We start from the raw sequence: 26,430 nt of genomic DNA on the forward strand, positions 1-26,430 counted from the left end.
CAGAACAAGGGACATTACACAGATTTATATGCTTTTCTCATCACCCTCATGTTTGCATCTTGTTGCACTTCACATCATTCACAGCAGGGGGAGCTAAAGAACAGTATGAAGAACACATTTTTAGTTGGGGTTGGAACCCAAAGTATCTGAGAAACTCCTAGAATACAGGCCAATACCAGTGATGTGCTTTGTTCTTCAAAGATGTATACAAGCGGTGGCTGTAGTCACACTCCTGATGTCTGCCTTCATAAAGAAAAACGGGATTCAAAATTGAATGGGCTGTTTGGTGTCAAGGTCCTGTATTTCTGCAGCTAACCTATAGTAGCTGAATACAATATCCAAATGGAACTTTAGCACCTGTGTCTCTGCATTTGTAAACCATATTCATTTTGTATTTTATTTCTGTATTGACTTTCCTTAGGAGAGGATTGACTCACTAGCTGTCTAAAGCCAGCACAGAACATAATAAAACTGGCTTTACTTCAGTTAACATTTGAGAATGTGCATGTAAATACATTGTGTTGCACAATGTGATTCAAAAGATAAAATAATGACATAATGAGAATTCTGTTTTATTTATTTATGTTTTTAATATGAAAATATACGCTGAGTGCAGGAACAGAATACATGGACCGGTGCGTGTGTGTGTGTGCGCTTGTGTGCGTGTGTGTACCCTTGTACGTGTGTCCACAATACTGACAGAAGAGTGCCTCTTTTTTGCTTTGAAAATTACAACAGACCGCAGCATGGTTGGAATCCAAGGGAAACATAAATACTCCCCAAAAAAACGTTTCCTGAAAAGAGGAAAAATGGGGGAGTGAATGGACACAGTCTGTCACACATGCTCACTGCAGATGTTTTGACAGGCTGGTCCGTGGTGTGCCTCCGTGGCAGCGTTGGAGGACCCGTCTGTCTCAGGGGCTACTTTGTTTGTATGCGCTGAGTGTAAACAGCTGGCTTTCCTTACCGTCAGCTCTTTTGAGACGTCCTTCTCACCAACAGAGCACAGCACAAACAAAAACAAAAGCAATTTTTTCAATTCTTATCTGCGTTCACAAAGGACTTGATGTCTCTAAGTCAAACTGCTCAACCATTTAGATCAAATTAGCAAGGATATCTATGGAATTGTAAAATCATGCGATATTATGTAAAAATGGTGTAATTAGCATGTAACGTGTGTCCTCATTACAAGTTCTGTCATACTGTTAAAACTGTAAATATTTGATAGTCATCACTTTTGAATGTAATTTAGTGTAATTAGTATAATTAGTGCAATGCAGTATCGCTATCATTAGCAAAATCTAACAGGGAATATTCACCTTTTCAACAACACACTAAAACTAAAAGAATATGTTGTAGTGTGACATAACCTAAAGACTTAAATGCGAATTATAGCTGCTACTCCCGGTACTCCATTAAGGCTCAATGAAGTCAAGATCTCCTATATGTGACTTGATGAAAGACTGGTACAGATGGAGAACGGTTAACACAGTCCAGGCAGGAGATGTGTCTTCGCTCGTGCATGAACTGGAGGAAGTGTAAAAAAAGGACAGGAGATGAGGACTCTGTGGGTATGTTGACTCTTCCTGCCTGCCATGCATAAGCAAGCGTTCTTATTAAGCACTTCCCTGAAGACGGCACTGCTGATCATTAATTCATTGTGGTGGCACTTCATTATAAAAAAAAATAAAAAAGCGCAAAGAGCCCTGTCTCCTCCCCTTAGCCTCTCCCATGTTTCTGTGGTAGGAACTCAGATATAAGGACAAATCATCTGCAAAGCTGTGTCTGCTGATGTTTGCGTGAGAGCGCAAAAGAAAAAAAAAAAAAAACAAAAACGCGCGTGCATCGCTACGACGACACACGAGGAGTACTGCCGACACACAACGGGACGCGTACCGCGTGACACGCAATACATTCAGTACAATAAACAGTCCTTACCGCCGGCTGTTTCTCTGGAAACTCATTCCACGCAAGTCTTTATCCTCTTTTATACCTTCTGTCCCTCTCCATTTCTCCACTTAGATCTCCCTCTTTTTTTTTTTTCCTTATTCCTGGACCTCTGACAGGCCCAGATTCTCTTGTAAGTGTATTGCGGTTATTTCTGGAAGAAAGCCCAGGGGTCATCTGTGGCTCTCTTTATCCTTCTCCCTGCGGGCTCAGGCCATTGATTCTAAACACACACACACCCAAGGGATGAGTGAATCAACGTGAGTCTCTGTGTAAGAAACTATGTGCAGTTTGTGTCATAGTTGTCAGAGCTAAATCTTCCTCAGACTGTAGCCTCACAGGGCACGGTGCTCTCGCACAGTAGTGAATGATAAAAACCAACACTGTGAATAAACTTTTTATCAAGAGCCAATGGAATGTGAAGAATTTTGTTTTTAGTCATGGGACATAGAACCTGACATCCAAAGTGACCTTTTCCTGTTGTCTGCTCTGTCATTCAAACCACATTGTACCAACTGCACAAGATACACTGGGAAAACAATACATCCGACGTTGAATATGGAATCTGTAATGCATTCTTAATCCTTCTGGGAAAGGATAAGATTATGGGATAGATCTCTCCCATTTCCTCATTTCTTTTTCTCTCTACCTTTATCTTCTTTCTTTCTTGTTTATCATCTTTTATTTCTTTGCACGTGTTTAAACCTCAAATTTGAATCTTCTGTTGAATTGAATTGTACGTTCCCTTTTCCTCTGGCCTCTCCTGTTCTAGTCTGGGTAGTGGCTGAGTGTGGTAAAGGGCAGCTGTGCTGGAGCAGTGTTTGGAGAGCTGCTTGTCTGAGCAGAGCACAGGAGATCTGGGAGAACAGTCATGCGGAGGTCAACCTGCCGCAGATCAGCCAGAGGATCAAAATCATGTGACTTGACTGCCCTGGGATTATATCCATTATTCTCTCACATATGTGACAAACACATGCTCACTCGTATATTCATACCCATTCTTCCACTTCCTCACACACACACACACACACACACACACACACACACTCACGCACGTACAGATTCATATTTGTTCCTTTACCAATATTTTTTAACAAAATATTTGTGGTATTCACTGAGGTCTCAAAGTTGAGTCCAAGATTTAAAGGTTACCATCTTGATGGATGTGTAATGTCTTGACAGACTCTTGACAGAGTGCAACCATAAATGGAGTTCATTCTATATTTATCAGGACATTTCATAAAATGATTTGTCCTGATAATAGCTCCTCACCAACCCAGTGCATTCAGAATATTTTTGTACTCCCGTCTACTTCCAGAAATGGTGTTCTTTTTTTTTTTTTTTGCCTCTCATGTAAAATGTCCTGTCTTTTTTTGTCTTTTCCCTGCCCTACCAGGTGCATTAACCCTGATTTCATGGTTTGTGAACTGTGTAGCTCCATTTGAGCGAAAATAAGAGAGAGAGAGAGAGAGAGAGAGAGACAGGGAGAAGGAGTTAGTGATGGCCCAGGTGTGTTAGTATGCTCCAGCAGAGAGCAGACCTGACGGGAATATGCTGGAGAGGTGAGTGTCTAACTGAGTGGTGTTGGGAGGCTTAATTGAGGTTTCGGGCTGACAGTGTTATGTAAACTAATAATAGGTTTTGTGGTAGAGATTCATAGAAAGAGTGGCATAGAATGCTAACGTCAGAACGATGCTCTTCACAGGAATATTACACAAACCGCGTGCAATGATTTTTTGAATCATTGAATAAATTCAATGAATAAAAACGGTTATATCAGCTTACAAGCCTGTAACAAAGTATTGAAGTTAATTACTGAAAGTGTTTTTTCCAGGATCAACAACCTACTTCTTAGAGAAAAAAAACCTCCCAAAATCACCAATGGTCTTATCGTTTCATTTCCCTAAAAAAACACATTTATTTACCGTAAGCCATTAAGTCTCATGCTACATCAAAGTCTGTGTAAGTCTGTGTGACATATTTCTCAACGTAATTTGCAAGCCTGTGGCATATGTCCAACCCTTAACTTGGGGTTCATTTAAAGCCATGATAAGTAAACTGAGCCTGATGCTGATCCTTTTAAAAGCTGTCTGTGTATGTGAGAGAGAGGAAGTAGAGGGCCTGACAGTACATTAAGGGCTACGGAGGGGCTTTTGCTCCACGGTCAGGGTGACGTGATGGTTGATTTGCATGTAAGTGGTGAGTCAGCGCGTTGCATTGGTGGGCTTCAGGAGAAGGTGGGTGCGCATGGGTTGAGGTTCCTAAGCTGAACTTGTGAAGAGGAGGGCATTTGGAGAACAAGCGGGATTATGGGAGCGCAGGAATCAGGGCCTCTGAGAACGGCTGATGTGTAAGCAATTTTTTTCAAAGAGACTCTTTGAAGTGTTTAGATCACTGGAGACTGTGTCCAAGTTTAGCACACCCCCTCCTACGTTTCATGTGCGGGAGAGAAAAAAACAGAGAGAGACAGATGAAGGAATAATTAATATTTAAGTGGTAAAAGCGGCATTACTACAGTTAGAGAGAGAGAGAGAGAGAGAGAGAGAGAGAGAGAGAGAGAGAGTGTGTTTTGTGAGTTATAATACTATATGTGAGGGATCTCCCAGCAGTTGGAGATCCTGCCCACTGGTACGTAGGCAGAGTGGTCTATACACATCATCATAGGAGGCGGGGCAAAGGAACATTCCGGGGAGCTGCAAATATCACAGAACTGTGTGTGTGTGTGTGTGTGTGAGAGAGAGAGAGTGGAGTTGTGGCTAAGTGAGAGGGATGGACAGAGAGGATTGTCAGCATCACCGTTAATCTTCTCACTGGAAGTGAAACAGGCAGCAGCTGTTCCTCTCCTTCCCTGTCGCTCTCTCTCTCTCTCTCTCTCTCTCTCTCCCTCTCTCTCTCTCTCTCTCTCTCTCTCTGTGTGTCTGTGGTGGTGTTTTGGCTGTCATTGTAATCTGTGGCTAACTCCTGTGACTGTCACTCCAGTCTCGATCTGTCTGTGTTTTTTTTTTTTTTTGTCTGTGTGGATATGAAGTCCAGCCGGATTTGGAGTAAGCAGCCTTCTGCGAGTCAGAGTCAGAGATCGGGCGCCAGTTTGAGTGTGAGTGGACTACGGGGAAGGGTGTGGGTGGGTGGTGTTTCCTGTGCCTAGGGAAAGCAGGGCACAAGAGATAAGAGGCCAAGATTTGAATGACAACTGGAGAAAGACCTACACAATGGAGACTTTACTGGGGTCTTGCCCACTCACTTGTGTGTGTGTGTGTGATGAAGATATTGGAGCTTTATCCCTCGCACTGGCCTTGAAATGAGTGTAAGAGTTTCAGCTGATTACTGATTGTGTTATGGGGGAAGTTAAAACGGATGTATATGCTTGTGTTCTCTTTTTTTTAATCTTGAGGACAAAGGGGGGCTTAGCTCTCCAGTTTTGTGTGTGTGTGTGTGTGTGTGTGTGTGTACTATTAGCATGATGTCTGAAAAGTTGTGGTCTTTTGAAGATCCATACTGTGGAATACTACAAAAATGAGGTATCTCAGTTTCTTTGTGTCGGTCCTGTGATGTGGTGTTTGCACTGTTGAACTCTCTTGTAATATTGTAAGTTTTCAGCATCTAGCATCTTGTGTTTCTGTGTGGCCTGATGTTTTAATAACATTTTTACTCCAAAGCCAGTATGACACTACAAATTTACACCAAAACCCCCCCCAAAACCCATATGTATGATATGCATGACTTGGACTGAAACTTCACAAAGCAGCATCGTTGTTTATGGACTGATAAATCTTTTTTTTTCTTTTTTTTTTCGGTAAGGACACATTTTACATGACAACTTGGTGATGGTACAGCTTCTGCCTGGGCTTCATGTTACACAGAGTACAGTTAGGTCTCTTCTAGCTAACACAGTTTCTTTCTTTTTTTTTTCTGTGTAATCAATCCATTGATCTCTGTCAGATAACTCACTGTGGATGTGTGAGTGGTTTACTATTTGACCTTGAGCGTAACCTGAATTGACTTTGCTGAGCATGTTTGTTAAGTTAGCTTATGTGTACAGTGTAAATGTGGGAAAGAGAGGAAAAGAGAAGGAGACTCCAGTCAGCACTTGGCCGTGTTCTTGATGTATGAAATATTCAGTTGAAACTCTGCCGCCTGGACGGGCTTAGGCTGAAAGTGAGGCTGTCCCCATCCAGCTCACTGAGTTGCTATCTGCTTCCTGAGAACACAGAATTCCCTATTCATCTTCCCACTGAGAGAGAGAGAGAACAGAACAGAGATGGAAGGTGAAAATAGCAAGGGATAGAGGGAATATGAAAGCATGCGAAAATCAGAACAGAAAGGGAGATATAATTACACTAAATTTGAGTAAATGACCTTGTCTAGGCATGCATCACTGCTTTAGTGACCTGTTCAGTCAAACTGTGCCTTTTTTTTTAGTTGTTGTTTGGGTTCCTGAAGTTCTTTATGTTCATGTGGTTTTAGGGGGAAGAAAAAGATTGAAATGTTTCAGTCAGGCTTTCGTGTGACCTACATGTCTTGCTTTGCAACATTGTACACATGGAGAAAGGGAAAAAAACAACCCTGAAAGAGAGAGAGAGAGACAGAGTGAGAGAGAGGAGGGCTTTTTATTTGCTTCCCACAATGCTTTGGGGCACAAGCCTCAAGGATGCTTCTTTACATTATGCATTAGGAACAATGTACAGTTTTCGCATGAGTGGCTGCAGGAGAAACCAAATACATTAACACATCTAAGACAGAAATGCTGTAAGACTAGAGAATTTCTATCTCAGAAAAAAAAAAATGAAGCCATAAAGCATGTGGCGTCCTAATGCTTCCCCAGAGAGTTGCTATAATCATTTAGGGCCAAAAAAAAAAAAAACACAAGCCACGGGTAGACGGAGAAAAGAAAGAGTTTATTCAGGAGCCACAGAGTGCTCTCTCTGCCACTCATTCTTGGTACAGTCAACTAAATCCTCATTTCCTTTGATTTGATCATCTGACATGTATTAGGCCTCTCCTAAAGGATGTCGAGCTAATGTCATGCTTCAGCTGCTCTCTTATGGTAAATTGGGGGGGGGGGGGGGCGGTGGAGTGGAAACACATTTATCTTTTCTCTCTTTAGCTCAGAAATTTTGCAGGTGCCCTTTAGAGTCTAGTTTCAACAAGTCCTAATGTCTTTAAAATGCAGATTTGTCAGTTGTGAGTTCACAGAGACCACATGTGTCTGTGGACTAGCGCTGTGCTATATTAAGCGATGAGGTCTTACTTTTTTAGGGAGGATGATGATGTTAATTAAGACAAACAAGAGGAAGCTGTTTATAAATATGCAATTTTGTCCACATCCCTTTTACTGCTGTCGCCGTTTCTGAGTTGTAAGTTTATTACTGAGCCGCCTCTCATCCACGAATGCTCCAAAGTAATTATTTTACTGGTTCCTATGTTACTCCAGCATCCCAGCCCAGAGGCAGTGGATCCTACGGAGGAGACCACGGACACAGAGGACAATGAAGAGGAAGACTTGGGTGTACTGGACGACCAGCGAAGCATCATCCTTCATTTGCTTTCTCAGCTCAAACTGGGCATGGACCTCACACGGGTACGACTACTTGAACCTGCTAAATGAATCATTGTAAATACATGTTCGGAAATGTCACAAAAGTAACAGATCAAAGTGTACAGGCCAGCTCAGTGAACTGGCATCTTGATAAACATACTCTGTGACAACTTTTTTTTAAAACTAGCGTTGTTTGCACACGGAAGTGGAAATAGAGTGTTTTTGGGACAAAATACAACCCATATCGACACTGTATTGTACCTGTAATCACTAGCAGTAAAACAATCAATCGTAAGTTTCATGAGTTCTGAACGTGGAGAGACACATGAAACTTTACTTTTGCAAGAAAATGGTTGTGTTATAAATGAGGTGAATATGATAATCAGACTAAAAACATCGTGTGGACTAACACATTTGCGTGCATGCACATAAGCCATTCTGGAAGAGTGAACAAAGAGAGGATTTGTAGACAGACAGAGCTCAGGTGGGCTAGTTGTGGATGACTGACTTGAACAGAGATCTCATTATCTGGCAGAGCTGATAAACATGACCTTCGTATTGCTAAGGCTCGGTCGCAAACCCCTCTAACTCTTAATTTAATTATAACTCACTCTCCGTTCAGTTATATTGAAGTTTGAACAGTGCGTAGCCTGGATGTCGAATGTCTGTGTTCCAGTATAACAGAACCACCAGACAGAATGATCATTTGGACACATAAGCCATCACGACGTTGAAGAAATCACTTTCGTAACTCTTCTAATTGTGCCATAGATAATCTACTGAAAAGATCTGATATCTGATTTAATTAGTTGGGTTTTTTTTTTAATTTTGATAAAAATCCCCTGTGGCAGCCACAGTTACAGACACTATTGTATGCTAAGAGGCTTCATAACATTACAATGATCATTTTAATCATTGTAATGTTTTACTGTGCTGCGTGATCCCTTAATTCGGTTTTAGCAAAACATGCTGAAAACTTGGCATCCAAACAACTCTGTCTCCTAACAACTCTGATATAGTTGATAATATACGATTGATTTTTTTTTAACTTACTCCTCTGGAACATCTATATAAAGGTAGTGTTTTTCCTGACTGGATATTTCCTCCAGGGCTGCAGTTTTGCTCAAAACGTTCAACAGAAATCAATACAGGTATCTCAGTGGTACAAATGAGTAAAGATAATGATGTGTGTTAGAGAGTGTTAAGCTGGGGGTTGGGGAATGGCCATGGGATCGATCGACTGAAGGCAAGAGGCCACGTCACACAGGCATCACACGGAGTTATTAATACATTTCAGAGTGCAGTCTCACAGTGCCCGTCTGACTGGGCTTCATCGATCAGGGGAAAGTGGGTAGCATGCTCTATTGGTTCAGTGTGTATGTGCTGTCAGTACGTGTGAGTGTGTGTATGTCTGTCTGTGTGTGTGTGTGTGTGTAGCGTGATGGATCAAAGCTGGAGTGGTCATTTGGAGGTGGTCGTTTCTCTTTTGACTGGTCTTTACATTGCTACTAATGTCACTCAGCTGCTCTGTACATTTTTCTGCTGGAGGCACTGTCACTATTGAAATCCCCCCCCCCCCCCCCCCCCCCCCGACAAACAGACTGTACATCAAGCATGAACCATAAAAGACTGACGAACACCTTCATAGCTATGTGATCACCGACTTTATCGTTTAAAGGTCCATTGCCATTCTGAGATTCTTTGATTATACTGCATGTCATGTAGTCTTATATTTCAAAGTGTACAGGGAGTAGGATGAATCATGGTTGGACAGGTCTCTTAAAGGAGATGACAATGGAAAAAAGGGTTCCCTCACACTCTTTCTTTCTCTTTTTCCTTCTCCTTCTGCCTCAGGTGGTCTTGCCTACATTCATTCTGGAGAAGCGGTCTCTGTTGGAGATGTATGCTAATTTCATGGCTCATCCAGACATGTTCTTGGCTATTACAACAGGAGCAACCCCGGAGGAACGCATAGTGCGTTTTGTGGAATATTATTTGACTGCTTTCCATGAGGGACGTAAAGGAGCGGTAGCAAAAAAACCCTACAACCCCATCCTCGGTGAGACTTTCCACTGCACCTGGGATGTTCCCCGAGAATGCGTACGGCCCCTCAGGTCAAACAGCTCTGCCCAGGCCGCTACCACCGGCCCTGCTCCCACGACCAGCGAACTGGGACGCACGGCGGACGCGGGCGACTGCTACCGTCTTCGCTTTGTGGCCGAGCAGGTCTCCCATCATCCTCCAGTGTCTGCATTTTACTGTGAATGCAAGGAACACGGCATGTCTGTCAATACTCACGTTTGGACCAAGAGCAAGTTCATGGGAATGTCCATTGGAGTGTCAATGGTCGGAGAAGGTAGGTATAGTAAACAAATGTTCATGTGTTTCAGCTCACCTTTGACTGTAGATATCTCCATGAACCGTTAATTCACATTATCTAATTTTTTTAATATATTTATAGCATATCTACTGGTTCTATTAATTAGAAGGATATTGATGCTGTTCACAAATACATGACATTTCTTTTTGACACATTTAATGTAGTGCGCTAATAAGCACTGCCATGCTCTATACCGTCGAAAACACTTTTTCCTCGTTTTTTTTTTTTTTTTTTTGACGAGATTCTTGAGAAATCCGGACCTCATGCAGAGCTGAAGTCTCATGCAGAGCAGGTCTCTGTAATTCATGATGTTTTCAGATCAGCTGACACTCGATACACACACTTCTCCTCAGTGCATCTGATATTTACTGGTGCAGATATTCCTCCATCTGTCAGTCAGTTACTCTACTCCTTTTCTTCTTTCTCTCTGTCTTCCTCTCTCTCTCTCTCTCTGTCCTTCTCAACTTCCCTAGAGAAAATGTCTATTTTTTGTCCTGCTTTTCTCTTGCTAATTGTATCTTTAACAGCAACTACAAAGAGTATGGTGCACTGTGAGGCTCACAGGTGTTCAGTGAAGTGGATGATTATGCAGGGGGGGGGAAAAAAAGCAGCGCTCACATTCTAGCCTCAGCCAATTAGACCTCTGCTGTAATTAGGACAGCTTTAATTACTAACAGGACGGATTGCACAAATTCCCCTAGAGAAATGCACACTATGCTAATGAGCGCAGGAGGAAGTTTAGGAGGATTTACGGGGATTTGCGTCGTAAATGCTTAATAATAAATCCACCCCATAGACCTGCAACACAATCAGTGAATGAGAACGGAAAATGATTGTGTCATTGTGGATTATACTGTGTACACTGAAGTCTGATCTGGGAAGACACAAAAGCGAAACAAATGCCTTGAGTTACAAATAATATTCGATGACATTTTGCGCAAAAAGCTCTGGGGAGGGATGTAGTGCAGGATTTTTTATTTTTTTTGATGGAATTTGTCTCAAATTGTGCTCACTCAGATTCAAACTAGTGCACTGTGCTACATGACAAAGTGGTGTTGACCTGGCTTGGAGGTTGTTTTGAGCTTTTAGAGATCTGGTAGTGTCAGCCTCCCTCTCTGATTTATACTGTAAATTCGGCAGCTGTTCTTCATTCAGCCTAATGAAACACTTCTCTGTGTCCCTAATATGTCCCAGGACAGAGCAGGAAATTAAATCAGCCACGACACTGTTGGTTAACTTCAAATAAGAGGCCACTCATGGAAAGAATGAAAAGAAATCATGTATTCTTAACCGTTTTGGAAAACCCCCAACGCCAAACGCATACGTTACTGTCCCCGCCAAACTCTGAAGGGTCTTCTTTCGACCCTGCGATATCTTCCATAATGTGTATTTCTTTTATAATGTCATTACACGTGGATCTACGGTGGCACATTCCATATGTGTGAGGCTTTTATGTGCTCAGTGAGTTTACGGTTTCCTACAGTGAGCAGCATTGAGAAAATGCTGACCCAGCAGTCTTAGCATGGCAATGCCAGAATGTTCCAGCCTGCCTGCCTGCCTGCCTGCATTGTGCTGGACCCCTTCTGGACTGATCGCTGTGAGGCACTGAACCAGTGCCTGATCCCCCACTCTCAATGGCTACTGTCTAGGGGAAACAGATGTGTTTCTGTCAGACCTGGAACCACGCCAACAGCAAATTTTGCCACAAGACAGCTGTTTGTTATGTAAGTGGGAAAAGAGGGCCAGGCCCATGGAGGAAGGTGGCATGGACATGCACAGCTGTCTGGAGGCTTCCAGAATGATCTTAAAACTTTTGATTTGCAGTCTGGAGCCACACTCAAACGCGGTCATTATCAGAGATGATGAAGAAGATCATTATGGAGTCGTGATGGAGGAAAAGGGATTTAAGGGACCTAAAAATGAACCTAATGTTCTAAATCATTTTTAGTGCCATTATTTTAATGTTGAAAAACTTGAATTTGATGTGAATAATTTTTTTGTTTCAGGGGTCCTCCACCTCCTGGAGCATAATGAGGAGTACTTGTTTACTCTGCCCTGTGCTTATGCCCGCTCCATCCTCACTGTGCCCTGGGTGGAGCTTGGGGGGAAGGTCTCCATTAGCTGTGTTAAGAGTGGCTACTCAGCCACAGTCACCTTCCACACAAAACCCTTCTATGGAGGAAAAGTACACAGGTGATTTTGTTGGAGTGTGTCTGTGTGTGTGAGAGAGTGAGAGAGAGAGAGAGAGCGAGAGTAGTTTGATTCCCTGTGTTGGATACATGTATATGTTTGATTTATTACATATGGTGAGATTGGACTGAAATACTGCATGGAAAAGCATAATTGCCCTATGTTTGATACAAGATGTATATTCATCATTTATTAGGTAAAAATGTACTATCTTTGTTCCTAATTTTGTTATGTGACCTCTGACAGGGTGACAGCAGAGGTCAAGCACAATCCGACAGGTACAATCGTGTGTAAAGCTCAGGGAGAGTGGAATGGAACTCTGGAGTTCACCTATAGCAGTGGAGAAACCAAAGTGATTGACACTTCTAAACTGCCAGTAATTAAAAAGAAAATTCGACCAGTAGAAAAACAAGGCCCATTTGAGTCAAGGTGAGTGTGACAGCTTGATGCTGTAATAATAGTGAAGCTGCTGTAATTATTGGGTACTTGAAGATAGACAATAAATAATTTTAGACCCGGGGGATCCAGCAGCACTGCATTTAAATGTTGTTCTTTAAAACTTTAATAACAGACTGTCATTTTTATAATAAAGAGAGGGATGTCAAACTTGACCTGATCACTGACTAGAATGTAGTTGGGACACCTGCTTGTAACAGTATATCTGTATTTATCCATCTAGACCTTAGACTTATCAGTGGCAGAAAATTCAATGAATTGAACTGAATAAAATTACAAAAATAACCTAAATGTATTTTGGAAAGCAAAGACAAAGGGACAGGTACTCGGCGACCATTTGGGTAGCAGTTTGGTTGTGTGCTTTGGGATGCAGGGTCACTGTGAAAAAGCTTTAAGAGAGCTAACATGAATAGCACTTCCCATTGTGTGTTTGGTTCTCATTTCCTTTGCATGCAATGGAGCTCTTATGCAACATGTGAGTCCCTAGACCGAGCCACATCAGCCCCAGGCTGCTCTGATTTCTTCCTTTAATGACAATATTGGACAGAGAGAGATGTGTACGGATGGGAAAGGCAGTCTAGAGAATAGACTTAGCTCGGTGTTATCAGTGCAGTCTAATGCTGTCAGCCCAGCATCAGTGCCAAAGGCTAATGCAATGAAAAGAGGATACGGTGGCATAAAGCTCATGTAGGATTTAGCCTATCTGAGAGGTGATCCAGATAGTAGAAAGTCTATACAGATCTGTCTCTCTCTGTCTCTATGTATATATATACGTATGTAGATAGATAGATAGATAGATAGATAGATAGATAGATAGATAGATAGATAGATAGATAGATAGATAGATATACAGATAGATAGATATACAGATAGATAGATACATACATACATACATACATACATACGGACACTGTTAGGTAGACCATCTGGATGGCAAAGTCAATTGATCATCTGTGGTTACAGTTATGTCCCATATCATCATATTAGGATGTAGATGTAGATGAAGGTGAACATATGGTCTGTCCTCATTATGTCACGTCAAAACGATTGACAGGCGACTGTGGCAGCATGTGACCTCGGCACTGAAAACAGGGAACATGGACACCGCCACAGAGCACAAGCACCAGCTGGAGGAACGCCAGCGCAGCGAGGAGAGGCAAAGAGCTGCCACCAACACACCCTGGAAACCCAAGTACTTCATCAAAGAGGTAAAATGCCCAGACAGAACCTTCTCGCCGGCTAGAAAAACACATTAAGTGAAGCCCATTCCGAGTCTGTGAACGGATATTATCACATCAAAGTAAGGAGAGCACTATTTTCACGTCATTCTTTTTTGCCTCACAGCTCCACCAGATGCTAAACCAAAGATTTCAATGTTTAAAAATGTCCGGGTCATATCACAATATATGGCTATAATAACGAAGCCTATAATAAGGCTATAGTAGGGCATATTGAAGTAGATTAGGGTATCACTTTGAGAAGAGATGTGTTCTGTTGAGTAGTCCTGTCTTTAGAGGAGGTGCTAGGTGTACATCTTCAGGAGAGACGGCTCCATAACAACTGCGTCACGCATTACTGCATTAACTTTGCTTCATCACTAACTCTGTGATGTGTTTCGTCCTTGCCATTTGTTTAGGGGGAAGGCTGGGTGTACCACAATCCTCTGTGGAAGACTCACTGATGTTGTTCAAACGGAGGAACATTCCAGCTGTCCGTCACAGAGCCCAGCCAAAAGATGGGCGTGGCCATACAAGAAAAGGGCTGGCCAATGATCGGGACAAGAGGAACAAGACTGCAAAGGACAAGAAAGAGGGTCAAATAATTTTCTGATACATTTCTTGAAAGTGACCAGTGCCAAACTACATATTGTACACCGGAATGGGGGAGCTAGGCAGCTACCCAGAGACCTGCTGTGGTCTTGTAGATGCTTGTAAGGATAGGCAGATGTGGATGAAAATGGCCAAACATAACATTTTAGTATAACATCTGTGAATCTAGATTAGTCTTTGAAGTTTTTTTTTTTTTTTCCACTCACAGATACGACACACTGATGTCACAGGTTCTTTACATTAATCGCCAATACATCAGATAATGAAAGCTTAGAGGAGACAAATGACATTAAAGACAGCGAATCGTTAAAACACTACGTACCAGGTACCATTCAGCCGGATAAACTTGTTTGCAGTTGCCAATAGAACACTGGTTTTTTATGCTTTCTGTACCAGTTTCTCTGGAACTGGCCAAGGTAAGGATAGCATAATAAAGAATAAGGATAAGAGTAAAAAGAGAGATAAAGGTGTACACTACAAGGTGTTTAAATGTAGAAACTGTAAAACCCATCAGAACAGAGTCCCTGGTGATAATGTGGAGGTCACGCAGAGGCTCTGCTCTGAAACTAAAACCTTCACTTCTTTAGTGAGCAAAAGGAGAGACAGATCAGATGACGACAGTGGAAATGTCAGCAAAGGAAAGAAAAACAGACACTTTTCTCAAGTCTCTACTTTTAGACCTTACAGTAAGTGTATCTGTAATTCTGGAACAAACCAGATCTTTGTGTGAATGGCAAATGTTTTGGAATAACGTCACATATTACATTATGTAATTAAACTCTGGAGAGAGTGACGCAGTAGTTATACAAAAGCCATCTTGTGAAAGAAACCCCCGGCTGAGGAGAAGGGAAGGCAGACGACTGAGAAAACTTTTGGTTTTGTCGTGTTGTTACTGAGCGATTGTGCCATTATATAATTTGAGACTGATAAGATTAAATTGGTGAATACCTCAGTAATGAATAATGGTTTCCTGACTCTTTGAATTCCTCATTGGTTTCTGGAGTATGTCAGTTAGATGAAGTCTCCTCCAGGGATGGTTTTTAACTTTGAAGTGAGTAGTGGCCAACAAGGAGGATAAAAGAGTGATTTAGATTAAAGGATCATTTGAGGTTTTTTTTTTTCTTTCATACAAATATGTAGTGAGCATGTATGCATGGATTTTTTCTCACCCAGAATTTTCCCACATCAGCTTTTTTTTTATAAACACATAAAGAAAGCAACACACACAGTACTTATTAAGCCCAGGAATTTGAATGTGAAACTTTTCCGTTCTAATGGTTGCGATTTAGGGACTGAAACAGGTTGTCTAATGTTGTCCTCTTGGTTCTCCCACAGCAGACCTGGTCAAATCAGCTAAATTTCCATGAACTTATCAAGCAACTCCTGTTGTCAGTTAGATAAAGTCAAATAATAATGCAATTATTAATGCGTTTGCAACTACAAAACAAAGTTTGTTTAGTATCTTGTCATTTCTGGGCACAGGCATGTAACAATTTTCGTTTAGTAAGATGTCTTGAAAGTCAGATTTTGTTTATTCTGCAAATATTTTTTGAGAGCATTAAATCAAATACGCAGATTTGCTATATTTTGGAATTATAGTCAGCTTGTATTGATCTGAATCGTTGTATTTATTATTCTATTGCTGCATTCATAGAATGTATATGGAACAGATCCAAGCAAATGTTTTGTTGGGCTGAATCAAACGGAACATTTCCTTTTCTTCTGAAATAAGATGTCTACCTTTTGAAAAATATTTTAAACAAACGCTAATAACTGAATTGTAAGCTGTGACCAGTATTGTGGCAGTTCTTGCGCAACTTGGTCTTTTTTTGTGTTGTTTTGTTTTTTTTTGTTTTTCTGTACAGATTGTATTGTTGACCACAGACATGAACAAGCAGCACTTTTGTTTTGTGGGTTGATGTGGGAGGTGTTTGTCTGGATTTATTCTACACTTAGAAGCACTTTTGCATGTCTGGAGGAGGAGAGCACAGGAGTGGAAGCAGAAACAGTGGAACGGAGATCCAATGTTGCCTATGTCATTTCAGTGTTGTGTGAGTGACATCAGCTTCCTGTGTTTGTGAGTGTATATAGGAGGTGTGCACTGATTGATATGTACAGAGAAAGCTATGAACCAAAATTGTGTTCCACTCAGTTCACAGACTATGCAACGATTAGTTTCATTGTCTGTGGATTGGGAGGGAAGCAGGATTTGAATTTACGTATTGGTTTAAATAAAGATACCCTGATGAAAACGCTCACAACTAATGTATCATTGTCTTTTATCCTTGTAAAACAGCAGTGAACTGAAGTGAGGAAACATGTATGAAATGTTACGCAACTTGTGCTTTTGGAGGAGGTGGAGTATGTGTGTAGGTAGCTCCACCAGAAAGAAACATGCTATGATTGAGTTAGGTCTTGTTCCTACATTCAACTACAGGTCATAGAAGGTTCTAAATGCTCTACCACAGTGGAAGAGAAGAGATTTGAAGCAAAAGCTGAACCAGCATCACCTTCTTGACAACACGTGATGTTTCAGGCAACTACTGCCACCTAATGGATCCTTCAGTCACTGCTGGGTGACTCATATATGGATTTGATGCTAATTTTGGGTCTAAAATGAGAGCAACACCACATTTGTGAGTACTGCATGAATATTCATGAATGGTTTTCAAATAATTAAAAATCACTTAAACTTAAGTTTTTTTTTTAACGCAGGTAGGTTCTAATGACTGAGATGACAGAGACTGTATCTGTGACATTGTCATGCATAGCTCATAACTCAAAATAACATGAATGTAATTTCAGATTAGTGTCCCGTAGTGTAACCATCGTCCATTTTTAATAGAGAGAGGAAGAACAGAATGAGTGACAGTAGGGAAAGGAGAATGAACAAACAGAGAAGTTAAAGATTTTAAACACATTGTCTCACTGATCAGACCCGTTTTCTTTTCATTGACTCTTTTAATCACAAAGGCATCGCTCATTCTCACAACAGCGTCCTTATCTCTTTTCATTTTTTTTTCTTTACAATTTATGGAATAAACCTTGACTTAGAAAACCAAAAAATACAATTTTTGCATTTCATGAGAGGAGGCCAGCTTCTGTTAGCTTCCATGATGTTGTTGCTGTTGTTGTTTTGTAAATAAATACCCTTGAGAGCGTCTCTAAGTCCTCTGAATTTGATAATATTGGTATGACGTTCTGTGGATGGCTGTCAAAGTCAGTGTTGTCCTCCAAAAACACCCAAAAAAAAAAAAAAAATCACACAATACAGAGATGAAGAATAAAGCAGTGCACTGAGGAAGACGAGTCCAAAAAAAATAAAAAATGGAGCAATAATCAGATTTAAGGGGGAAATTCTTAGAGGACATCGCAGATGTAACTATCCACAGGAAGTGTGGGGGGGGGGGGGGTCTTATCTGAGGAATGTGTAGACTTGTCACCTTTAAAGTGAAAGAAAAAAAAAAAAAAAGGAACAAAGCCATGTGCACCCCCTACCAAAATACTCCTCGGTAGTGGATTCACACACAGTAACGTGAACTAGGACACAGTGCATTCAGGCTGGAAATGCAGCATTTTAAAAGCCTTAGAACTAACACAATTCACTCACTGCTCTATCAGCCCTGATGGGATAAACCTCTAAACGGACCCAACACCGCACACAAACAGAACATCTTCTAAACCAACAATCTTATTAACCACTGCCAGAGAGCCTTGTACCAGAATATCTAAACACAGGTTCGGCAATAAAACAAACAAACAAAAAAAAAAACTTCATTGATCAAGTCCCATCAACTTTACAATTATTGCATAAACTTTAATTCTTTCATTTAGTATAAAAACAAACGAACAAACAAAAAAAAAACCAAAACCGTGACAGCATAAGGAGAAAAAAAAAAACTATTTAAAATCACCACAGTAATCAAATTACTAAGGTTTGTACTCCTTTGCAGAATTTGAACTATGAGAGAGAAATATTCAGAGTGACATGACTTTTCTGCCTTTCGTGCGGTGTAAAGATTCATGGGGCATCAGATGAGAGCCTCTACCAAGTAAAATCACAAACACATCTTAGGGTGTGTGTCTTTCAAAGCCGTGGTCAGAACACTCCATATCCCTCTATATTTATATCTTAATTATTAATTTTTTTTAAAGGTAACAAGTTCACACAGCCCCTGGGGGGGAAAAAAACAAAAACAAAAACAAAAAAAACGAACAAGTTCTCTTTGGTGCTACTGCTCCAAGGTTCACTGAGTTTAAACAAATTCATCTTAACGTTCGTTTTTCGTAGGATTATGTTAAATTGTGTACCACAAAAATAACGGCCGCCATTTTGTTGGATAAAGGCAGCTCTGTAGCTCTGCCAGCACATTCAAGTACAAAAGAAAAAAAAAAAACAAAAAAAAGGTCAAAAGTTGTCTAATTAAAACCGATGGAGATCCCGTCATGGCTGACTCCTCTGACCTCCTTCAACACATCACAGAGCCTTCATGTCACCATGGTGATCACAGGATCAGAGCCTCGAGGCAAATACTTTCAAGTGGGAGGTTGCCAGACAGACGACGGGTGCTTGTTCTTCTTTTTAATTGGTGGATTACCTTTTGCGTTTTTCATTGTCTTTTTTTTTTTTTTTTATCCTCATTTTTCCAGAATTCATTCGAAAAAAAAAAAAAAAAAACCTAAACTGACTTCTTTGTCAGTTTCTTGCCTTTTTTCAGGGCCAGTTTGTTTTTCACGTATCCCCTCTTCCTCTTGGCCGTCTACAGATTAGGAGAGAGGAGGAAAAAAGACAGATTTACTGTTAAAATGATTTCCCAATGAAAGACCCTGTGGGGCATGAAAAATACTGAATATTGACTGATGTCTTTTTGTAGTGTTGGGCAGCTGGACTGGGGTTGAGCGCTCGGAGCACCGAACAGACGAACTGCCTGATAAGTGGTCACAGGATACACCAGTGTTTATCTACATGTATTTAAAGTAGAGTTTATTGGACAGGGGGCTGAAGATCAGGGCATGATTATGCCATGAGACACTGCCAGATTATGTCAAAAACAGACCAACGGGAGGACAGCGACCCAGGATTCCAATTGGACAAACTTGACTTTTACCAAAAGTGATCCAGATGAGAATTTACACGTGGAATACTCTACCAAATGAGCAATGAAGCTGTAAGCTTCTAGAAAAATGTTTTAACATTTCGTATATAGTATATCACTCTATTTTGTTTTGATTTTTATTTTATGAAAACTGGGCTGAGTGCAGGATGTGAAATGAATAAGCGCATCCCCATCTCCCTCCTGTCCATTAATCTCTGCCAGACAAGCTTACTGCACGAAGTGCTTACCGGCGTACCAAAGATTTGGACCAAACACACAAACAACAGGTATCAGCACGTAACCTCAACATAACTTGACAGAAATACTTAGACTTAGAAAGTCTGGACTTTCTCAGGTCTGGAGAGAGACAAGTGGGGACAGGAGCCGGCGTACCTTTTTTGACGTGTACTTCTGTTTGGCGCTGACGTTCCGGGGCTTGTGGTCCAAGGCCTGGCGGTTCTCCTGCTTCTTAACCCTGTAGATACGCACCAGCCAGTGCTCCGAGGTGAAGGCCTCCTCCAGGTGCTTCAGCTTGATGTCCTTATTCCCGATCTCAGCGTTCCTCGTCCGGTCAAAGCCCGGAGGCGTGCGGAAATCCAGCTGAGGAAGACGCGTAGATGATTTTAGAAAACCACTTCATGGAAAAAAAAAAAATCTACAAACACAAATATATATTTGTACCAAATAAGTGATAAATTATATGGAGAGTCTGGTTGCATAGCAGAGTGATCTGGTTAGTTTTTGCCATCTTACTTGCATCTCTCCAAAGCGGTAGTAGGACATTTTGTACATGAGGCAGTTCAACAGCGTAGGAGAGCCAGCCTTGTCCACACGGAATTCGCCCTGTGGGGTGAAGTAGTCACTCTCCTGGAGAATGGAGAAAAGATTGCCGTCATTAACGAACCAACAAACACACACAGGAGTTAGCTAATAACCAAAATTTAAAACTTTTAAAAATGAAATATAACAAAAAATGTACAGTGTAATTTTAATTCACAAAGTGTAATAAAACAGAATACGTGAGAACATCTAGTAGTGGTTAGATAAAGTTTAAAATAACAAACATATAAAATAACTGCAGTATGTAACTAAGTACAACAAAAATGGTTGGGTCTTGGGCTACATTTTAGCGGGTAAAATACAAAAGACTTTTCCTGGCAAATAAACAAGAACATTTTGATCTTCCACGCTTTTTTCTTCTTTTTTTTAGGATGATCATGACAGCAGGAACTCTGTACACGCCTGTGACCAAACCCACTCACTGAGTCATCTTACCCTGATATCCTTAGGGTGTTCCCCCTCTGCAATGCGCACCATCCACAAAAACTTGTTGATGTCATCTCCGGAGTATCCAATCACCCCGCCAAAGATGATGAGGACGTAGTCTACGTCAAGGGATTTCATAATCTCATAGGCTGCGCTTTCGTTGGATGACATGGCCTTGCCAACCTGAAGAAAAGGAAGACAGGTGAGTGCGATGGTACAGTCTTCCACAAGATGGCGCCATTGAGATGTACGAGGGAGCGGGCGGCTGGGCTTTGGCCAGTCCACAATGACATGATGATATACTGCTGTATCAACAGTAGAAACCACTGCCCCATATACTGTGCTCATAATCTTCGCACTAAGTGACAGATTTAGTGTCTGCTGTTCAGAAGAGGTGTGCGTGTCCGTCCTGATGGTTACTCATTTGTGACGGTATACGAGGCGACTCACCAGCGCAATATGACTGTTGTTCCAGGTATTATTGTCCACCAGCGTGGTGCGGTTCGCCATGCCTGCTATTTGATAACCGTAGTCCCACCAGGACATGACTCGAGCGTGCTCATCCGTGTTCTGTCTCAGCCAGTAGTATGCCTCACGGAAGTCATCCAGAATGTTCCTTGACCTGGAGGGAGGGAAACATCAACATCACTGAACCAAATAAAGCGAACTCCTGACTTATACATTTTGTGTTTGTCCATTTTTTTTTTCTTTTAACGATTTTCTTGCAATCTGGATTGCTAGATCTCCCATGTCTCCTCCTTAGACAGTACTCAGCTCTGCTGAAATGAGTGAGGCTAACATGTTCCTCCATCTTCTGTGAATTATTTATTTTTCCACAGTATGCATTTTACATGTAGCTAAGCAGCATTCCACCTTTGGAGGACCGTGCTATTTGCTCAGCCCAACGACAAAGGCACCTGACATTAGAGAACATTGCTGAGTAGGAGGATCTCACAGGCCCTAGCAAACGCATCCATCCAAGGATTCACATCAAAATTGTGCTGCCCTGGACTCTTGGTCATGGTAGGCAAATGTGGCAGAGCTGGGGTTCGTAGGAACGTGAAACAACATGGAGCCCATTATGTTTTCAGTGAGTGTGGGTACGTGTGCATGTTATGTGTGTGTGTGTGTGTGTGAGTGTGTGAGAGAGTGTTGGAGTCGTGACATACCCATCGTGGTTGTAGGAGGCCAGCACCACACTGGGGCTGGAGTAAGCGTTACTGGTGACCCAGGTACAGTGCACGGCAAACATCATGAGCAGCATCAGCATCAGCATGGTAACGATGCTCTTAATGTTGGGGCCCAAGCCTTCCTCTGCCCTCTCCTGTTCTGACACATGCTTACGCACTTTACCTGCCTGAGAGCAAAACGACACAGGGGGACTAGACTCGTTTAACCTCACGAACACCACTGATTCTGCTCATTTATCCATAACGTGGTGAATTTTAGTCCAACTGTAATGTAGGTTTAAGGCTCCTAAAAAACATATAAAACCACTGCGCACTTCACACGACTTCAGCACATGCACATTTTACGTTTTGGTGCCGGCACCGCTGTGACCCAGTTTCAACTCCTCGTCTTATTCGAGAGGCCGCGCTAGAGAGAGCCCTGCCTGGTGAACCGAAATGTGCTTAGCTTGCTTTGCGCCTTGGGCCCGATAAACAGTCTCTCTGACCTTATCGTAAAGGTTTCCCGAGTTCCTCTTGTCGTCCTCGTCGCTGCTGTCCTCGGCCGGCGGGTTCTCTCTCTTCGTGTCGTCGCCCAAGTAGTGCTCGAAGACGCTGGAGAACGCGATGGCTGACAGCATGCACACCACAGGTGTCAGCGTCAGCATGAGTCGCACCATCACCCCCGCAAAGTACACGGCGCTGATGGCGTACAGAGCCACTAGGGGGCAGAGGAGAACAGTTCATTCAACACGCTGCTGGTCTTTTAATGCGACGAGTCTGCTCATCCTTCATACTGAGGTAAATACCAGCCCACACCATACGCCACTGAATCCCCTAAATAGCGTGTTATAAATGGTGAAATGCGTATATTCTGCTCTACTTTTCAGTTACAACGAAAAGTCACTCAGGGGCATTTTATGAGCTTTGTCCTCTAACTGCCCTCTTGCGTAAAAAAAAAAAAAAAAAAAAAAAAGTATTAGCAGGCGGTGAGACTTTCAAAGTGCCATTAAGAGCCCTATCTGAACTGGATTACTGACAGAGCCGGGGTTGAATACACTCCTTCAGATTCTCCCTCCTTAAAGCTCTGTGCTAAATTAAAGGCATCTAAGGGTTTGAATGTCAATTGATCTCAAGTACCAACATTCTTAGCTGTCGTCAAAAGTTTCACTCTCCTTAAGCCTTCTCACGATTTCAGAATACCGACCTTCCGTCTTTAAAGCAGAAAAAGGGATTTACTTTTACGGCACAACCTTCACATTGGACAAGAATAACGAAGGAGAGTGGCTCGCTTAAGACTGCTGAAGCAAGTCTACCACACCATGAGTTACGGTTTTCTTTGGAAACCCTTACCAAAAACTCGTTCGTCGTTGATGTTCTTGATGCAGAACCAGAGGCCTGCTGGAAAGGTGCAGACCAGGATGTGCAGGTCAAAGAAGAAGGACACCCATGTAGTGGGCTGATGTTCGGACACAGAGGCGATGATGGGGATGTGGATCTTAGCATATCTAAAAGGACGAAAACCAAGATCAGAGAAAAAAAAATGTTGTTCAGATCCATGTTTGGAGTTATTCACCAGGGACTGCACTGGTATTTTTGTGTGTGTGTGTGTGTGTGTGTGTGTGTATATATATATATATATATATGAATATGCTCACTGAGGGAGTAGTTTTTTTTGGTTGAAAAATTTCTTGGCATATTTCTTGAATGTGTAATGTAACAAGGGAAAACAATTCACAAAAAAGAAAAGACAAAGACCTTTTGAAGAGTAAAACTTGACTTAATGTGGGTATGAAACTTCAAGGGGTCTTGATCTAACCAAATGTGCTAACGCAAAAAGTTCAGCTCCCTCAGGAGAGGAGAGAACTTTAAAACCAGTCAGCTGGCTGAGAAATGAAACGGCAGTCGCTGACAACCTCAATATCAATGTCTGTCTCAGAAAAGAAAGAGGACCCAAAAAAAAAAAAAACAACAAAAAGAAAGAAAAAAAAAAAAAATATTGCTGTGTCTGCAGCCAAACACTTGCTGTCTCTCCCCTAACGGATTATGTCAAATCCCACACCTAGCAATGGCACATTCTAGTCTGGTAATGACCTGTTCAGTCTGGTGAAGTATCGCTCTGATCATTGTATCCCAACCTGACCTTCCCTTCCAAGACTGCACTGCAGTATGATGTGAGATAGACAGGCTGATACAACAGTCTGAAAATTCAGCTGTCGCTATACCTGCAGAGGTAGATGGGCACAGGAGCGACACATGAATGATTCATGTTTTATCGCCGGTTTTTGTGCACAGAAAAAAAAAAAAAAAGAAGAACGCTGGATGGGTTCAGAAGTGACCCTTATGGTCTCCCAACTTTAAAGTTTTGGTGTTGTTAGTTAGACACAACAACTCAAGCAAGCTCAGTAAATCAGTAATCTAGCCTCAGCATAGCTGGGCTTTGTAACTACAAGCAGAAACCGTGATACTCTGTCAGTCACGTTAATTTCTAGTGTGAGAGGAGATTTTCAACTGTTTTTGTGTGTCTGTGTGAGAGTGTGTGTGTGTGTGTGAAAGAGTGTGTGTGTGTGTGTGTGTGTGTGTGTGTGTGTGTGTGTGTGTGTGTGTGTGTGTGTGTGTGTGTGTGTGCGTGCTCACCCTGTGTCCCACAGTGAGTAGAATCGTCCGCTCCAGGGAGCAATGTAGCCTGAAAACACATTAACGCACAAGATGAAACACGTTTTTTGCAATATGGGGAAAAAAACAACAAACCAGCATATCAAAAGCACTTGAGGCAGCTTCCTCAGAGTTGATGGGTTTGGACCGCCCCCAAGCCTCTCTAACGCTTCATGTACGCACACCTCCCATAAAGTCGCGTTTTCTCGTTAATTTCAACCACAACACAGCCACAGAATGGAAGAGGCCATAGAGAGAAAAGGGGAAAGACCTTAATGAGATCTCTAAGGCTTCGTGTCTACAGAGCCCTGCTACACTATGATTAATGAGGGAGATGGGAAAGGGCGGGGGAACTGCAGCAAATCACCGTGACTACGAATATGGGGCAGGGAGGTGTTGTTATTGTATATTATGTGACTAAGGTCAAACAGAGTCACTCTGTCTTCGTACGGAGCTGATGCGGAGGGGCACGACGGTGGTCTCGTTTGGACCCGGGATGACACTTGTGCTGCGTTAAAAGGTCTGTTCACACTGCTTTCTCTTTGGCTCAGCTCTATGCTAAAAGCTCCCTCAACCGCAAGCTAACGAGGTTCTTCGCCCCTGGTCTAAGGAAAGTGTCCCGCTTGCCTTTCAGAGCGCTGACCTAAGCTCCAGGGCGAATGTAGTGGATGCTCTGAGGTTAAGTATGTAATGTCTGAGCACAGACTCTGTAGAAATGAGAAATCTTAAAGAAATTTGTGCGTTACCTCTGGGCAAAGACTAAGCTTGTGAAACAGGCAAAGCCCTGCATCAGAATTCATAAAGCATCGCAAAAGAAGCACGTCTCCCCTTAATGTTTCGAATTTCAACTTGCTCCATCCTGCAGCTTAAAAGCACTTTTAGTTTGACCAAAATGCAAGACTCCTGGTAACATGTAATGCAAGTACTTTGGAGCCAGCTTGCCCTGCCAGATTCTGATGTCTGTGGACTTTTCATGAAAGACACAATGCCCTTCAGCTGCACAATGATGCACTGCTATTGTGAAAGCGAAGAAATTACAGCCCTAACAAAAAAGGTGTACCATGTACGACACGCTTAATTATACAGATCACTTCTTCCACATTCAGAAATTCTACATTCCTTGTCAACTGAAAGTTGCAGTTATACTGAGTTTCCTGACAAGGGGACACTTAAGAGAGAAGCCTTGAATTTTCCTCAGTTTCTTTCACGTGAAAAGAGGGTATTAGCACAAAATGAGGGAAACCGCTTAACGGAACCGGCTGCTTCACTGCTTGAAACGCCATAAAACCTCTCAAAAAACTCCCTCAAAGTAATTTTGTGTCTTGTTGCTACGACTAAACTGCTTTATGTGTAACTCTAACAGCCTACCCTGAAGCAGGAAGAAGTTTACTTTTGAAACAGTTCCTGAGAGCAACTGACGTGCTTTACACATGATCACGCTGAGCTCATGAATTCCACCGTGACAACACCGAGAGGTCGGTGTTCGTGGTGCCGTGCGGTGTTACAGACGGTTACAGACTGACCTGTGTAAGTCAGATAAATGACCGTGAGGAAGACCACCCCAGCGGCCAAGGAGATCCCCAAGAAGAAGAGCGTCTGAAACTCCTGCTTGGTCAGCCTGTCTTTAAGGTACTGCAGGAAGGCGTAGGCCTGCAGCAGTGCAAACACACCTGCAAAGGCACGACAGGGAACGTCTGTCAGTCCCTCTGAGAGAAAGGAACGAGCTTCTTCTCTTCATGAGCTTTAGGGAAATGAGCAGGACTCAAGTGTCACATAGCACAACTCAGCAAAGCTTACCTGCAGCTGCCATGTGTTCGCTCGTCCTGATTGGCTGGAAACCCACAAATGGGATCTGCATGGACAGGACCAAGCCCACTATGTAAAATGTGCTGTAGGCTGAAAAGAGAAA

The 26,430-nt window shown here is 42.2% G+C and overlaps 2 protein-coding genes across 2 annotated transcripts in view; one reads left to right on the top strand and one right to left on the bottom strand.

Annotated features, from left to right (window-relative positions):
* The window catches only part of osbpl10b (oxysterol binding protein-like 10b), a 37,345-nt gene extending 20,752 nt beyond the window's left edge, over nucleotides 1-16,593 (top strand). The window contains exons 7-12 of the mRNA XM_030781014.1: nucleotides 7,379-7,525; nucleotides 9,338-9,839; nucleotides 11,870-12,056; nucleotides 12,300-12,482; nucleotides 13,564-13,717; nucleotides 14,146-16,593. Coding sequence (XP_030636874.1) covers nucleotides 7,379-7,525; nucleotides 9,338-9,839; nucleotides 11,870-12,056; nucleotides 12,300-12,482; nucleotides 13,564-13,717; nucleotides 14,146-14,190 — 1,218 coding nt within the window. The 3' untranslated portion in view covers nucleotides 14,191-16,593. The remainder of the gene's footprint in view (nucleotides 1-7,378; nucleotides 7,526-9,337; nucleotides 9,840-11,869; nucleotides 12,057-12,299; nucleotides 12,483-13,563; nucleotides 13,718-14,145) is intronic.
* Nucleotides 16,594-18,206: 1,613 nt separating this feature from the next.
* The window catches only part of stt3b (STT3 oligosaccharyltransferase complex catalytic subunit B), a 28,580-nt gene continuing 20,356 nt past the window's right edge, over nucleotides 18,207-26,430 (bottom strand). Inside the window, exons 6-16 of the mRNA XM_030781013.1 lie at nucleotides 26,319-26,417; nucleotides 26,045-26,191; nucleotides 24,504-24,552; nucleotides 23,220-23,374; nucleotides 22,376-22,587; nucleotides 21,870-22,057; nucleotides 21,151-21,322; nucleotides 20,710-20,883; nucleotides 20,188-20,301; nucleotides 19,828-20,034; nucleotides 18,207-19,098 (exon numbers count right to left, since the gene is read on the bottom strand). Coding sequence (XP_030636873.1) covers nucleotides 19,018-19,098; nucleotides 19,828-20,034; nucleotides 20,188-20,301; nucleotides 20,710-20,883; nucleotides 21,151-21,322; nucleotides 21,870-22,057; nucleotides 22,376-22,587; nucleotides 23,220-23,374; nucleotides 24,504-24,552; nucleotides 26,045-26,191; nucleotides 26,319-26,417 — 1,598 coding nt within the window. The 3' untranslated portion in view covers nucleotides 18,207-19,017. The remainder of the gene's footprint in view (nucleotides 19,099-19,827; nucleotides 20,035-20,187; nucleotides 20,302-20,709; nucleotides 20,884-21,150; nucleotides 21,323-21,869; nucleotides 22,058-22,375; nucleotides 22,588-23,219; nucleotides 23,375-24,503; nucleotides 24,553-26,044; nucleotides 26,192-26,318; nucleotides 26,418-26,430) is intronic.

This window comes from Chanos chanos, chromosome 8, assembly GCF_902362185.1.
Source record: "Chanos chanos chromosome 8, fChaCha1.1, whole genome shotgun sequence".
NCBI lineage: Eukaryota > Metazoa > Chordata > Actinopteri > Gonorynchiformes > Chanidae > Chanos > Chanos chanos.